General features: G+C 37.9%; 1 protein-coding gene across 6 annotated transcripts in view; it reads left to right on the top strand.

The window, feature by feature from the left end:
* Positions 1 to 16,262, top strand: part of atp8a2 (ATPase phospholipid transporting 8A2) — a 253,872-nt gene that overhangs the window by 50,535 nt on the left and 187,075 nt on the right. The window contains exon 1 of one of the 6 annotated variants that reach the window (XM_034169278.1): positions 8,065 to 8,119. The exons of the other annotated variants lie outside the window; for them this stretch is intronic. Within the exon in view, the coding sequence (XP_034025169.1) occupies positions 8,080 to 8,119 (40 nt within the window). The 5' untranslated portion in view covers positions 8,065 to 8,079. Of the gene's footprint in view, positions 1 to 8,064; positions 8,120 to 16,262 lie in introns of those variants that run through there. 6 annotated transcript variants of the gene reach the window in all.

The following is a 16,262-nucleotide window of genomic DNA, read 5'->3' on the forward strand; positions in this document are numbered from 1 at the left end:
CATATTGTAGCTACAGTACTATGGACCATTATTGCAAGACATTTCAAAATTAACTGGATAGATGGAAACCATACCAATGTCTTTAATAGGAAAAATAAACTTCTTAAAAATGAATATAATGCCGAATTGCTGTACCTTTTTCAAAAACCTTCCACTTCCTCCTCCAAATACCTATTCACACTCACTTAAGACAACTGTTTATTGGGGTTCTTGTGAATAATAGACTTCCCGGACCGGCTGTCATTGTTGTACCTGCCCTTTGACAGAGGGAGGCTGAACTGTCCTCAACCCACTTTTGTACTATTGGCATTCAGTTGAGAACCATTGATGGTTTACTTTACAGAAGAGGAGAACACCTTTATGGGAAGAAAATGGAGGAACTGCACCTATTCTATCCTTTCCTACATATCTGGACTCAGCAAATGTTAAGAGGTGTTAAAATGTTAAAAATAATACAAAGAATCCTATTGCGAAAAATATATTGTGGTATGGCAAAAGTTTAAAAACTATTTGAGCGAAACGTCCTCTCTCTCTGTCTTCAGCCCATATGGGGAAATTATTTTTTTCCTCCAGTAAGATCAGATGGGAATTTAAGCTTTGGCTATGAGACAACGAGAAAAAGTGGAGATCTTTATGATAAAAGGAAAACATTGGGATGGACATTTGAAAAAAATAGCTGGCAGGTTTAATATACCCTCGTAATCATTTCTTTAAATACCTACATTGAGAAGCTTTATTAAGAAAACAGCTAAACAATCACTGAATATTCCTGCATTGTCTTGTTGGAGGAATTAATGTGGTATGGATTGCCTGGCAAAGGGTTTTAGTTCCAGATATACAAATGGTCTTATGGATGGGAGCATGGAGACATCTGGGGATCGCTGGAGGCATGGAGACAGACCTGAATGAAATATATCATTGATGATTGGAAGGAGCGGCTTGTAGAAAAAATCACAATTAGAACTACTAACACTCATTGAAATTGCTGCAGTATAATTGGCTGATGCGTACTATATTACTCCTGAAAAGCTCAATAGATTTAAACAAAGACACACCTGATATTTGTCCTAAAATGTTGAAAGAAGAAAGGTACATTTTTCCATTGTATCTGGCAATGTACAAAAATACAAAATTCTGGCATGCTAGATGTCAAAATATTTTTACATATCCGGATACCTCTATCACCTTGGCTGTTCGTTTCGGGATTTAACCGTAGAAATTTAAAATTAAACAGAAACAAAATTTTTTTGTAAATTTAGGTTTGCTTCTGGCAAGAACGAGTGATTGCTCTTTACTGGAAAATATTAGAAGACCGAGAATAAGTAGATGGTTATCGGAATTATCTGCGACTCTTCCTTTAGAAAAATAACTTTTACAATTAAACACCAACTAAACAATTCATCAAATTTGGGATCCCTTTTGTTGTGGCTGGCGTGCCTGGCGGGCTTTGTTTGTCTTCTGTTATCTGTCTTTGGGTTTGCCTCTCCAGGTGGTGCGCATTTGGGGACTGAGTGGCTGTGTGGCTGAGTTACCAGGACCTCACCCTGATCACCTGAGGCTGATCAGGTGCGGCTCGTCAGGACTCACAGCTGTGGTGCATCTACACGGATTGGAACATGGTGGCATTAAGTCTGGAGAGTACACAGTGTGTATTTGCCAGAGACTCGACCTTGTGACCAGACGGGTGAGAGCGGCGTCTCGAGAGCCATCTCATCATCAGTGGATGCAGAGAACGTCCATGTTTGATGCATGGTCTGTGAAAGAGGAGAGGGTGAGGTGAGGTTCTCCGGGCTGCGTCCCTACACATAAACCTTTATTAATTACATGCAAGGACAGATTTGGCAGAGGTGATGGGGGTGCCTGGGACACATGATTACCCGCTGCAGTTCCCCAATGGTATGCATATATAGTGTAATTATTATTACTCGTCTTTTCTTTCAATGTGTATATGGACTAAACTAAGACCAGACTGTAGCCTGAAATATCATCCCCAAAAACTGATCTGTGATAAGAAGGATTTGTTTGTTGTTTGTACATGTTTGTTCAAGACAATGATTTATTTTTGTGTTTATTATAAAATTCAATAAAAAAGAATGTTGGAAAAAAAAAGGGGGACTTTGTTAATTTGTAGAAAAAATGGGGTTACATAACAGTACATAAAGCTTTTACGAACGACTTTGTGGAGGTCACTCATATAGAAATTATATAAAATTCCATTCCCTTCTCAGTTTTGTGGTAGACTATTATTATTATTTTGTTCAGGATTTACTGTGCACATTGTTTATCTCTCCCAATCTGTTCAACATGTTTGTTTTTTAAACAAAAAGGAACAAAAAGTATATATTGTATGATATGGTTGAACTGTTATATTTGGCGTTGTTTTTCAACTTTTTGAAAATAAGTAATTAAAAAAAACAAATTTTGATTTGGAAGCAAGTGTACAAACCATCCATGCTGGCCACGTTACAAAGTGGCAGAGTCGTGACGTAACCGACTCCCAGGCTACAGGACAGGAGTGATGTTATTTGTGACTATTACACAACTTTCCTCAACAACCAAAAAAAAATGACGTTAGTATGACTGATGACCAAAGGCAGAGGTGGTTAGCCAAGTGGTTAGTGCACTTGTTTCAGTGCAGAAGGTTCCAGCTTATTTTTATTATTGTTATTTATTGAGGATTTATTTCATTCATTTAAAAGAAAAACAGAAAAGCAAAATTAACAAAACATTACAAACCACTGAACGAAAAGGAGCAGTTTGGAAGAACAAGTCTTATATATTCTGCCCCTTTTTTACAATACAATCTTGCAAAGCATCATCAATCGACATCATTGCATTTCTATGACTTTGTCACATGCCACCGACTTCTTTCCTAATTTTAACCATTATTTAAAAGATTACATCCCTAATAGATTACATTTTAAACTTCAAACATTCTAAACATTATTAACAGATTACATTTTTGGCTTTGTCACAGCCCACTGACTTATTTCATAGTTTCATACTTACGAAATACATCAAGTTTAATACGTTTTTTAAATAATTTAAGCGACCTTGATTCTTTGATTTCTTTGTTGAGGTTTTTCCATAATTTTACACCATTCACTGCAATACTCCGTTCCTTTATCTTGGTTCTGAATATTGGTTTTTTAAAGACTTCTATGCCCTTCAAATTATAACTACTTACTCTTTTTTCAAACATATTTTGAATGTTTATTGGTAAGGTATTGTTATTCGCTTGGTACATTATTTGTAGTAATTTCAAATCAACTAAATCATGAAATTTAAGTACCCTGATGAACAATGGATTAGATTGATCTCTAAATCGACTGTTGCCAATTACTATTAAAGCTCTTTTCTGCAAAATAAATAAAGGTTGTGTATACGTTGTACATGTTGATCCCCAGATTTCTACACAATAAGTCAAATATGGAACAATCATGAATGTACAATGTTACTAATCCATACTATTAATGAATAGTTAACTTTATGCAAAACAGCAATGGCTTTTGCTATCTTTCCTTTTATGTAATTTATGTGTGACTTCCATGTAAAATCTTCATCAATCATAACTCCTAAAAATTTGTTTCTTTTAACCCTTTGAATGTCCATTCCATCTATTTTATGACACATCATTTTTTTTAAACTCGTCATTAAACATATGAAATTTGTTTTATGAAGATTAAGTGACAATCTGTTTATATCAAACCATATTTCACTTTTTCCAACTCTGTATTTATCACTTGTGCTACTTCCTGTATATCTGATCCAGAGTAAAATAATGTTGTGTCGTCAGCAAATAAAATGCTACCAAGTACATTAGATATATTCACAAATCATTGATATACAAATAAACACGTTTGGGTCCAAGTACCAACCCTTGTGGTACTCCACACATAATACTACACAATTCTGATTTAGTATTATTTATCTGAACAAACTGTTTTCTATTTTCTAAGTAGCTTTTTACCCACTGATGTGCAATCCCTCTTATTCCATATTGTTGTAACTTGTGAAGCAATCTTGAATGATCGATAACATCAAAAGCTTTTTTCAAGTCAATAAAAACACTTACCATATAATCCTTATTATCTATTGCTGTTGATATTTTCTCTGTTAATTCCATAATTGCCATAGCTGTCGAATGTTTTGTTCTGAATCCATACTGAGCATTTTTTTAAATATGATGTTTCTCAATGAATTTATCCAACCTTGTCACAAAAACCTTTTCCATAATTTTAGAAAACTGTGGAAGCAATGACACTGGCCTGTAATTTGAAATGTTATGTTTGTCTCCATTTTTATATAACGGTACTACCTTGGCAATTTTCATTTCGTCTGGGAAAATTCCTGTTGACAGAGACAGATTACAAATGTAAGTGAATGGATCAATAACAGTTTCTATTATACTTTTTACAGTCATCATGTCTAAATCTTCATAGTCAGTTGATCCTTTGCTTACACAGTTTTTTACAATATTCCTTATTTCATCTTTTTCCACACTGTCAAGGAAAATACTATTGACCGTATTTACAATTGTATTTAATTTATCTTCTACTATTGGTTTATTTCCCACCAGATTTGATCCCACCTTTGAGAAATAATCATTAAACTCATTTACAACTTCTTTTATATAATTTATCTCTTTATTTCCTTGACAAGGTAATTCGGAAAAGTTGATTTCACTCCGTCACTTTCCATCACACTTTTTATAATTCCCCATGTTGCCCTCATATTATCTTTACTGTTATTCAGTTGTTCACTATATAATCTTTTTTGTTTCCTAATTATTGTAAATAGTTTATTTTTATATTTTGTATCTGTGTTCTGTTTCCTTGTTTGCATTACTTATATAAATAGTTTTTCGTTACACAAGCGGTTTTTTATTCCCTTGTTCAGCCATGGTTTATTTACTCTTTTCTTACTAGTTTTTATTAATTTACAATTTTTATTATATGATTTCATCAGTATTTTCATCAATGAACTATATGCTACATTAACATCACCGACATAAACCTCTTCCCAATTTTGATTTTTAAGATCATAATTTAATGCCTCTAAGGCTTTTAATGACTTATCTCTTTTAAAGTTTATAACAGTTTTTTTTTTTTGTACCTATTTTTATATTTAAATATTGAAAAAACTGGTAAATGATCACTGAGATCTGTCATCAATATCCCATTCTTAATAATTTCATCTGTTCTATTTGTGAATATATTGTCAATTGCAGTTGCACTTTGCGATGTAATTCTGGTTGGTTTTGTTATCAAGGGGAATAAACCCAAGCTATTCATTGAATTCACAAAATCACTTACTCTTTGGTAACTGGAGCTTTCCACATTAACATTAAAGTCTCCACACATAAGAGCGTTTTGTTTTTGATTTGATGGAATAATTCTATTATTTTATCTGTAAATTTCACAACACAAGTGTCTGGTGCTCTGTATACACAACTGATTAGAATATTTTAGATGTTTCATGTACAATTTCCACTGTCACAATTTCTATGACATCATCTATAATTGTCATTTCTTCTACAGTTTTACACGGCAGATCTGTTTTATGTACAAAGCAATACCTCCACCTTTTTTTCTCTTCTATTTACAAAATATAACTCATATCCCTCCATTTGAACATCAGCCATGAGGTCATTTTTAAGCCAATATTCTGTGATTGCAACAGTGCTGAATCTATTTTAAACTGGTTTACATAATCTTTTATTTTTGACATTTATAGTACAAGCTTTGAATGTTATATGTATGAGTGACAGGGTATCTTCAGTCATTTTTTCACTATTTAACCTGTTTTTTTCCGTATAATACAACCAATTTAGTCAAGTCAAATATACTTTCATCAATATTGGTGTCTATGTCATATATTTTATCATCTGTTTCCATGTTTAATCTGATTTTTTGTTGGTCATACTACCAACTGATGTCATATTCCATTTGTCTCAGGTCTGTACTTTGTAAGGTCCTCCATGTCTCTGATTTGTATACCCTTTGTGCTTCTCTCACTCTGATCCAAACCCTACAGTTCCAGACCCATGTAGCAACAATATGTTTCTGTTTTTTTAATAGTCTTGCTTCCCTGGCAATATCTGCATTTTTTTTGTTAGATGCTCATTATATATACATTTGTTCCTTTCAGATTCTTTGCCTGTCTTAATAATTCATTTTTGTATTTTCTGCTTATAAATCGTATTATTATATTTGGTAGTTTATTTTTACTGTCTTTGGATGGAATTGTGTGACAGTCTGAAATAGTGTCTTGATGTATGACAACACCTTTTTGATTTAAAAAATTTGTAACTTGCTGTTCTAGTGTTTGTAATTCTTCAGGTGGTGCATCCTCCCCACTGCCTCCACCAGAATCCACCACCCTTGCGTACGACCGATGTTTTGTTTCCAAACGCAAGCTTCAACCCCCATCCCTGCCACGTTTCTCCATGAAGGGCATCTGGCTTAAAACTTGTCAGTTCAACATGCAGATCCACCTCAGCTTTGCTATAGCGACCCAGAGTGCAAACAAGGGAGCAGCCAAAGGGACTTACTATATGACTAATAACCAAAATTACAGTATATGACCTTCATCTTACTACTACCTACAATACTCCTGCAAATTGATTTACCCCTTTTTCCCCAAAGGAATGACACCCTGTAGACAAATTTCTCCATGCCCTAGCCTTTCATTTGTAGAAAGAAATGCAACACAACCAACTAATTTTGCAGTGTCTACATGATGTATGCTGGATTTCACAGCAAGCTCTACAAAATCACACCCAGATGAAGTCCTATCAAAATGTCACTGGGATGTCAGGATTTGACAACAGTTTGTAACATTTAGATGACATCATTACTGACATGACTGACTGAAACCTGATACTGCCTGTTGGCTGGGAATTGCTCAGATAAACTGGTAGGGACTCAGACGTGAAGCAAGCGAAAACAAACCTGAGAAACGACTATAAAATAAATCAGGAAATGAGACACGGAAATATAATAAAGGCTGCAATGGATGGTACTTGACTTGTTAACCTGAAAAAACAGAAAAGCCAAACTGTAAATGGCTCAAACCGACATATAAAACAACTTGCATGAGACATAGATTACCTTGTACCACAGTGATGGGAAAAGAAGAATGTGGAGAAGTAAAGAAAGCACACCCCCTCATTTGTGAAGCACAATGGCGAGAGCATTATAGTATGGGGATGTATAGCGGCCAGTGGAATTGGTATAATTGTATTTTGATAATGTAACTCCTGACGTGCAGTAGGATGTGTTCTGCATTATTTATGACTAAATTAAGTATTCTATTCAGCCAAATGCTTCCACATCCACTGGATGCCCCTTTCACAGTGTAGATGGGCAATAACTCGAGAATAAGAGGAATGTTCTGCATTGAGTCAGTTACCTGACTTGAATTCAGCTGCAATTGCTTTGAACTTTGTGCAAAACAAACCTGAAGCCAAAAGTCCTTAGAAACCAGCAGGAACTGAAGACTGGTGCAGTGGAAGCTTGGCAGAGTGCCCCCAGAGAACTACCCACCATCTGGTGGTGTCTGTGGGTTCCACACTTCCGGCAGTCATTAATGAGGAAAGATTTGCAATCAAGGATAAAAATGTTAATTTAATTTATGAACATATGTGTCTACTTTCTTTGGATCCTTTTCATCCTAATTTTCTGCACATGGATTTGTATTGGTTTTCGTCCAACTCCAATATGTTGTGCTAGATATTAAATAACCACTTTACCATTGTCCAAATGTTTATGGATCTGGCTATACGTGTATGTGTATAAATGTTTTTTTTATGCGTGGGTGTGTGAACATGTGCATCCTGTGTCATGTTATCTGATTGTGTGTCTGTCAGACCTGTAGGATTATCACGTATGGATTAGCAGCAGGTGAAGATGCAGAACAGACAGAGAGGGGATTATCGTGCTCACTCAGTTTGTTTGTAAGAGGCTTTCTTACCATACTTCTGACAACAAGCAAATGGGCCCACACTGGGAACCGTAACGAACAGGTCAACCAGGACCTGCCAACAGGGCCTGCAGGTCACCCAGCAGCAGGACAGCCATGGGACGCAGAAGTCACCCAGTCAGACAACACTCTGTTGGTAATGTTTTCCAGACAGTAGGACTGTGGGCTGGACAGGCTGAGGGTAGATGCGTTCTGTTGTAGGTGGTTCTGGTTCAGTAACTTGCTGTAGAACTTTTGATGGGTCAGAGTAACTGTTGGTGTGTTAATACTGCAGACTTTGCTGTCGGTTGGCAGTAACATCAGCTTTTTTGTCGCCATGTTGACCAGATGGGAAGATAACATGTACTGAACATGCCAACTCTCATTTGGCATGTTCAGTGAGTAACAGTCACAGTGAGTAACTGTCTGTGTGTAAATTGTTTTTGTTGCAAACAGCCAGAGTTCTTGTCTTCAGTAAGTTTTGTGTGGGTGAAACTAGTTCGACAGCTCTGGAGAATTGTTGTAAACTGTAAAACGTGATAAATGAGTCCAACTCAAACAGGCTGAGAAAAGTCACGAAATTAACTCAAATAATTCAAGCATCAATAATATTTTCATTTAGTTAGGTAAATGTGTTTGATTTGTGTTGAATCAACTTAAATGTACAAATGAAATTGTAATAATTATTTGTGCTGTGTGGAATTTGAAATTTACCTTCTATTTACAGTGGGCAAAATAAGTATTTGACCCCCTGTCAGTTTTGCAGGTTTTCCCACCTACAAAGAATGGAGAGGTCTATAATTTTTATCGTAGGTACCCTTCAACTATGAGAGACAGAATCTAAAAAAAAAAAAAAATCCAGTAAATCATGTTGTATGATTTTTAAATAATTAATTTGCATTTTATTGCATAAAATAAGTATTTGACCCCCTAGAAAAACAGAGCTTAACAATTGGTACAGAAACATTTGTCTGCCATTACAGAGGTCAGACGTTTCCTGTAGTTCTTGACCAAGTTTTCACACACTGCAGCAGGGATTTTGGTCCACTCCTCCATACAGATCTTCTCCAAATCTTTCAGGTTTGGAGTTTCAGCTCCCTTCAAACATTTTCTATTGAGTTCAGGTCTGAAGACTGGCCAGGCCACTCCGGGACCTTGAAATGCTTCTTACGGAGCCCCTCCTTAGTTGCCCTGGCTGTGTGTTTGGGGTCATTGTCATGCTGGAAGACCCAGCCATGACCCATCTTCAATGCTCTTACTGAGGGAAGGAGGTTGTTTGCCAAAATCTCGCAATACATGACCCCATCCATCCTCCCTTCAATACGGTGCAGTCGTCCTGTCCCCTTTGCAGAAGAGCTCTATTTTGGTCTCATCTGACCACATGACCTTCTCCCATGCCTCCTCTGGATCATCCAGATGGTCATTGGTGAATTTCAAATGGGCCTGGACATGTGCTGGCTTGAGCAGGGGGACCTTGCTGCCCTGCAGGATTTTATGACAGCATTATCATGACAGCATCATGTGTTACTAATGTAATCTTTGTGACTGTGGTCCCAGCTCTCTTCAGGTCATTGACCAGGTCCTCCTGTGTAGTTCTGAGCTTTCTCAGAATCATCCTTACCTCACAAAGTGAGATCTTGTATGGAATCCCAAACCGAGGGAGATTGACAGTCATCTTGTGTTTCTTCCACTTTCTAGTAAATAATCATAACAGTTGTTGTCTTCTACCAAGCCGCTTGCCTGTTGTCCTGTAGTCCATCCCAGCCTTGTGCAGGTCTACAGTTTGTCCCTGGTGTCCTTAGGGCCCTGTCCCACTGGCGTTTAGGAGGATATGCGGATGGAATGCGCACAAAAGTGGCCCACATCCGCCAAACAACCGCAATAACCGTGTAACATTCCTGTATGAGTCGGCCACCATCCGAACACGTCCGTGATCATCCGCAGAGGCACGCATGTCCAGGATTTTTGAGCTGTTCACAAATCCTGCTGCGGATGAGATCCGCAGCACTGCCTGAACACATACTGAAGACATACGCAGGACATACACAACCAACGCGCCGCATATCCCCTGTCATCCGCTGATATCCGCAACCGACGGCTTGGCGCGGCTTGGCGGCGGACCGGGACAGCGTGCAAAACAGATATGACGTGTGCCCAGCACGGCCACATCACGGTCGCAAATGGTATGTTGCGCATGCAGACAGAGTGGGCACGGATGAAGCGAGTTCATCACGGCCGCCGTGCCCCTCATGGGGGCGCCTCCGCGGTCGCCTTCGCTTTTCTTCCTCATGTCCACCCAGGGACATCTGTCATTTCTGCCCACCTTTGTTACGGACGCTCAGCTTTTGTCTCCTCATTTCATGCGCAAATCCTCCTAACGCCAGTGGGACAGGGCCCTTAGACGGCTCTTTGGTCTTGGCTATGGTGGACAGGTTGGAGTGTGATTGATTGAGTGTGTGAACAGGTGTCTTTTATACAGGTAACAAGTTCAAACAGGTGCAATTAATACAGGTAAAGAGTGCAGAATAAGAGGGCTTCTTAAAGAAAAATTTACAGGTCTGTGAGAGCCAGAATTCTTGTTGGTTGGTAGGGGGTCAAATACTTATTTTATGCAATAAAATGCAAATTAATTATTTAAAGGTGATAGAGAGAGGTTGAATGGGGCATTAATCCTTGTTCTGTGATGTGATACGTAGCCCAAAAAAAATTGGTTGGGTCTGTAATGGCTCAGAACCTTCCTAAAAGGCTCTCTGAAACAGCTATGTTACTATGCTGGGTTTAGAATGCCTCGTTTGCTTTTAATGGCGTCATTTTTGAGCTTATTTGGCAACCTCATTATGAAATGCACGTAGGTGTTGGCGCTGATCGGTTGCCGTTGTTTGATTGGCTGCCCTTGCTCTCACTGAAAATGCCGCTAAGAGGATTAGGAAAGTCTCCGGTTCAACTCAGAACAGAATGAAAATGATTGCTGATTCGCTTATTTCGCTGTCAATCAAAAATGGATTCAGCCTCACACAGATCATCCAATCATCATGCAGAAGCTGGGCGTCCGGGCCAGCCGAGGCCAGCCCACTGCCCCATAGAGCCCCAGACACGCAGAGCCTCCGATGGGCGGGACAAAGCCCAGCATTTATCCAATGACTCGTCTCGTTTTGCTGCACTTGTGTCGCTATTGAAGTCTGTGGACGACGGTTTAAAGCACTGTGAAGCTGCGGGTTTGAGTGAGAGGAAATCCGCGTCGTTACCAGTGATAAGAAGCTGATTCTGAACAAAAGTTGAGCGCGTTGTAGCGAAAACGAGACGACAGTAATCTTCACTAACTTATTTAACAGATCACATTTCAACATTGCTGTTGAGTGATAAATCTTGTTCCTCACCCACCAACATGAAGTCAGCCAGAGGCTGACTGTGACATAAAGTCCAGTCACAAAATAATAATGATAATAAAAAAACGATCCGAATTAAATTTAAAAACAAATTTAAAACAAAAGGAAAAGTGATACTTACAGGCTGTACTGATTGCTGGGGTTGAACAAGCTACCAGCTCCCAGCACAACATTAAGACTAAAAACAATCCAACTAAGATTAAATATAAACTAAAAACCTTTTATCTGCTCAAGCCCCTCAGGCCAAACTGGAATCAGTTCAGTGTCAGGTGAAAACACGGATCAACAGCTTTTGATAAAAAATGGAAGGCCCCTGTATGATTTTGAGGATTTAACACCCACCCCGAGTTGGCTTTCATCCTATCGGATAGGTAAGCTAATATTACAGAAAAATATTAATAAATATAATACAGTGTCCTCCAAACGTATTGGGCTGCTTCATATTTCACATATTTTAATTTGTTTATGCCATTTCAAAAACAAAAAGTAAACAAGGCTTCTCAATATAAAAAATTCTCAAATGATCTTACTTAAAATCAAACTCAAAGTAAATCTCTACTACTTAATATAAATGAATTAAAATATAAAACCCAAGATGATGTATTGCATAAGTGGTGAAGTGGTGGGCACAGTTCCGCTAACCGCTAATTAGTGAAGCTAACTTTTTCGTTAGTGGAATAGCTTTCCAGCTAATGCTGAAAACCATCAGCGGACCAATTAACTTCCGCTAAATTTAGTTCCACTAACGTTCAGTCCGCTACCTTTTTTTTTTGCTGCTAAAGTGAGTAAAGTTTAATGGTCAAATACATTTCTAAACCACACTGATACATGTTAGTTCCTATCTGTTGTGTGTCTGCAACAGTCTGTTCTATCGAGATGAGCTCCCGTAGCATAAATTGACAGTTAGTGTGTCTGCTTAAAAGACAGCGTGTACATGCAAATCTTTACTTAAAAGTGAAAAGACACTTCTTGCTGTATTTTTATGGAAAGACAAAACGTGAGTTTTCTTCGATGGGAAAGCTCAATGTGATGGGTGAGGTGTAGATTTTACCAGTCCTGTTGAAAGCAACACAGGTGAGCTGTTCCTGTGTTTATAAATATAATACAGAGATAAACTGTGACTATTAATATTCCAGTTTACTGCTTTTTATAAAGATGATGACCATGTTTGGGATTTTATTTTTTATTTATTTATTCTTTGTGAATTTGTTTTTTGTTTGTAAATGCAGCTCCATTAATGGTTTATAAATATATAATATAGAGATAAATGGTGACTTCTAATACTGCGATATACTGCTTTTGATAAAGATGATGACAGTGTTTTTGGGTTTTATTTTTATGTTGGGTTTTTTTTCTTGCATTTGTTTTGTGTTTGTGATCCTGGGAATTTACCCAGCAGCTCCTGCTGGCTTATCATTAGCCGACAGTGTAATCCAATGTGGCTGGGGCCGAGTCAGTACTAAAAGTTAGCTGTAACTAAATTTTTTATTGGTTTAGCATTATAAAACTTAACTTTTCAGTTAGCGGATTAATGGTGATCGAAGCTAACATTCCCCACCATGGGTAATGGGCCACTTTGGTATAATACCTGTAAATGATCAGTTTTGTTGCCAGTTTTATTCTGACAAGTCAGGGGATGGATACATGAACATTTCTAAGTCACTGAATATTTCTTGGACTTTGTTTGCATCAGTTATGAAGAAATGCAAACAGTATGGCACTCTACAGTAAATCTGTGTGGAGTAGACAGTTCTCAAAAACTGAGTATGCAAGAAGAAGCATGAGGAAAGTCACCAAGACATCCAGACAATCCAGAAGACCTTATAGGCTTCTGTGGCTGTGATTGCAGAAATTGTGTATAGTTGCATGTTTTCCATTTTGTATTACCACTTATACAGGTTCATGATGAAGCGGTATGGAGGAGGATTTTCTTAAAAAGAAGACCTGAAAGTTCAGCTGCAATTTGCCAGATTTGATGTTTTGGTGAAAGAAAATGTACCTGTTATCTGTCCTTGAACAAGACACAGAAGCTGTGAATGGATACCGGTGTGTCCGACCGAGCACCCCCCCCCCCCCCCCCCCCCTTAAAAATCGGTCTGCCCTGCCTTCACTGCGCATGTGTCATTTCTGAGCGTCACCAAATTTCATTGTATGTATGAAATATGTACAATGACAATAAAGGCCTTTTAATATTATTATTATTATTATAATACCTCACTGCAAGATTTCCCTGAAAACTCCATAATGTGCCTTTAAAATTATTAGAATATTATCTTATTATGCTCATTCAAGAACACTTTCATTCATTAGGCAAGTTTATTTTACTTGATCAAAATAAGGTTTGGTACTTGAGATATTTGAGTTACTTAAACTTTAATGGTTTGAGGTAATCTATTCCCTCAACATAACTTCTCGATTTGTCTGCCTCCAAAATACATTTAATTATGTTCTTAGTGTGTATGTCACTGTATGTCTTATCTGAGTAGGTGGAAAATAGTGTTTTACACCTTTATTAGATATGACTACAGTCAGCACTCTGCACGTAAAAATTGGAAAACTCACGTTGCTTTATTTGAAACCAGCTAGCTAACAGACACTGAGGGGCACATAACATCTGATGTCAGCGGTCTGTTGACTGAAGGTTGAGGACCAGTGCCAAGGCAGGGCATCTGGTGAAATATGCTCTGCCATAATGGAAAATGTCAATGAATTATGCAGCCTGTCTTCTTCCATTATTCAAGGAGCCTGGCTTTCGTTTATGAGTCTGGAACAAGGCCATAGTCGCTTGGGTTATTCAGAGTTCTACTGAAGTTGCCTCAGTGACACCCATGTATTTCCCCTTCAGTAGTTTCTGGGAAAAAGTGTTTTTTTTCTGATACAGCAGTTGTCCAAGATGAATAGAGCTGTCAGAGGCTTCAGTGCTAACGTCTTAATATGACAAAGGTTGTAAAAACAATTAAAAACGTGCACTTGTCCTTTAATTCTATTTTTATCTTCTGAGCCACTGCATGTTGGCGTCGTCGCTAACCAGTGTTCAGGCAAGATTGCGTATACGTTTGCGTCTGTAGTTGTGCATCAAAACTGGGGGACAGCGTGAGTGCTGAGAGGCTCTCTGCTGAAGCCCGTATATCTCAGAGTGGGGAAAGCTGATGAACATAGTGAATTTTGGGTTTTGTCAGAGTTGGTAAAATTTTACAAAACAGCTTGCAAACAGTTTTTAGCAAAAACTATTTCTTGCCGCAAACTAAATGTTGAACATCTTAAAAATTTCTTAGCAAATGTATTTTTCCACAGCCATTTGTATAACGGTTTTAAGCATTTGTAAATGACTGTAATGTGTTGCTAAAATTGTTTTTGGTTCACAACCACTCTCTGACCCAAACAGTATACCTTTTTTCTTCCTTCTTTTTCTTTCCCTTTATTCCTTCTCTTCTGCGGCAGGACGGCTGCCACAGCAGCCAGACAGAGCGATTCTTCCTCAAGGGCAGCAGCACGTTGGGCTTCTTCCTGACATAAATTTATTTCCATGTTCTATATACAGCTTCTACAGGCAAGTCTTCTCAGCTCTGTCTTCCACAGTGGTCGGGAGAAATCTGGATGCTGGGGAGAGTATGAGTCACCTGACATTCGTCTGGTGTTTTACCAGTAATTGGCAAAAGGTCCCAGAAGTTCCCAAAGAGTATTGTCAATCCTAACAAACACTGTCACTCACCTATGCTAATAATCGCTAGCTTGTCTTATCACCGCTGGACAGACTGTCAAATTCCATTTGATAGAATGTTGTTAATTCTAACTTGAAGATGCAACAAATTTAATGACAAGTAAGATGGAACATTTGACCAAACTTTAATTTCCAAATTTAAGTACAAACTTTCAATAAATATGAGCAAAGAAGAGTCCCAGCCTGAGCTGATCTCCACTCAGCCAATCTTACGCAATATCTCCTCTCAACACTTCGACACAAATCAATAAGGGCAAAAGCAAGCCTCAGGGGCAAGAAAATGTATTTGGAATATTCAGTGTTTCTAGATGACTTTCCGATGAAATGTATTAATGATTAAGTATTATCTTCAATGCTAGCTTATCCTCATTAGACCTCTGTTGTAATGACAGAAGAGGCATAATTTGTGACATTATAAGGCAAGAAAACTAAAGGGAAAAAGAAAAATCAAAGAATCATCTTTTTCTGATTGATTTCAAAAAAGATTGTTTTTTTTTGGAGGGGGGCTTGTTTGCTTGTTTTGAGGCACATTTGGATCATCATCCAAGGTGTTCTTTGTACTATTATAAGCCCGGAGGGCCGTGAGCTAATGAGTGCTCCCGTCAGGCCAGATTTTTTTTTTTTTTTTGTAATAACACCAATGAAGAATAAGGCAGACAAAAAAAATGAAAAATGGCACAGAATATTTATTGAGCTAGGGTGATGGTCAAGTGGTTAGTGCATTTGATTTCAGTGCGGAAGGTTCCTGGTTCAAGCCCCACCCCTGCCACATTTCTCCATGTAACATGGAATTGTGTCAGGAAGATCAACTGGCACAAACTTTTGCCAGTTCAACAAGCATCTGCATGTTGTGACTGTGGCGACCCCGAGTACAAACAAGGGAGCAGCCAAAGGGATTTACTTTACACAAAATATTTATTATTGTCCACACTGTCAGTCTGGCTGGAACTGAGAATGGTTGAAAAACCCAAATTTAGTCTGTGGTTGTAATAGGCTTATGGCAAGTGTCAGTTTGTTAATATCAGTGTTAGCATACCTATGTTAAAGTTATTATTTATTTAGGTATGAAATAATGATGGAATAACAGAGTGGTTTGTATTATATGATTTATTCTTTATGATGTCAGATTTCGGTGCAGCAATGAATCGTGCTCACTGTGTGCATAATCTGCATTTTTGCATAGTTTATTTTTG

The sequence above is a fragment of the Thalassophryne amazonica genome, chromosome 1 (genome assembly GCF_902500255.1).
Source record: "Thalassophryne amazonica chromosome 1, fThaAma1.1, whole genome shotgun sequence".
In the NCBI taxonomy this organism is placed as follows: Eukaryota; Metazoa; Chordata; class Actinopteri; order Batrachoidiformes; family Batrachoididae; genus Thalassophryne; species Thalassophryne amazonica.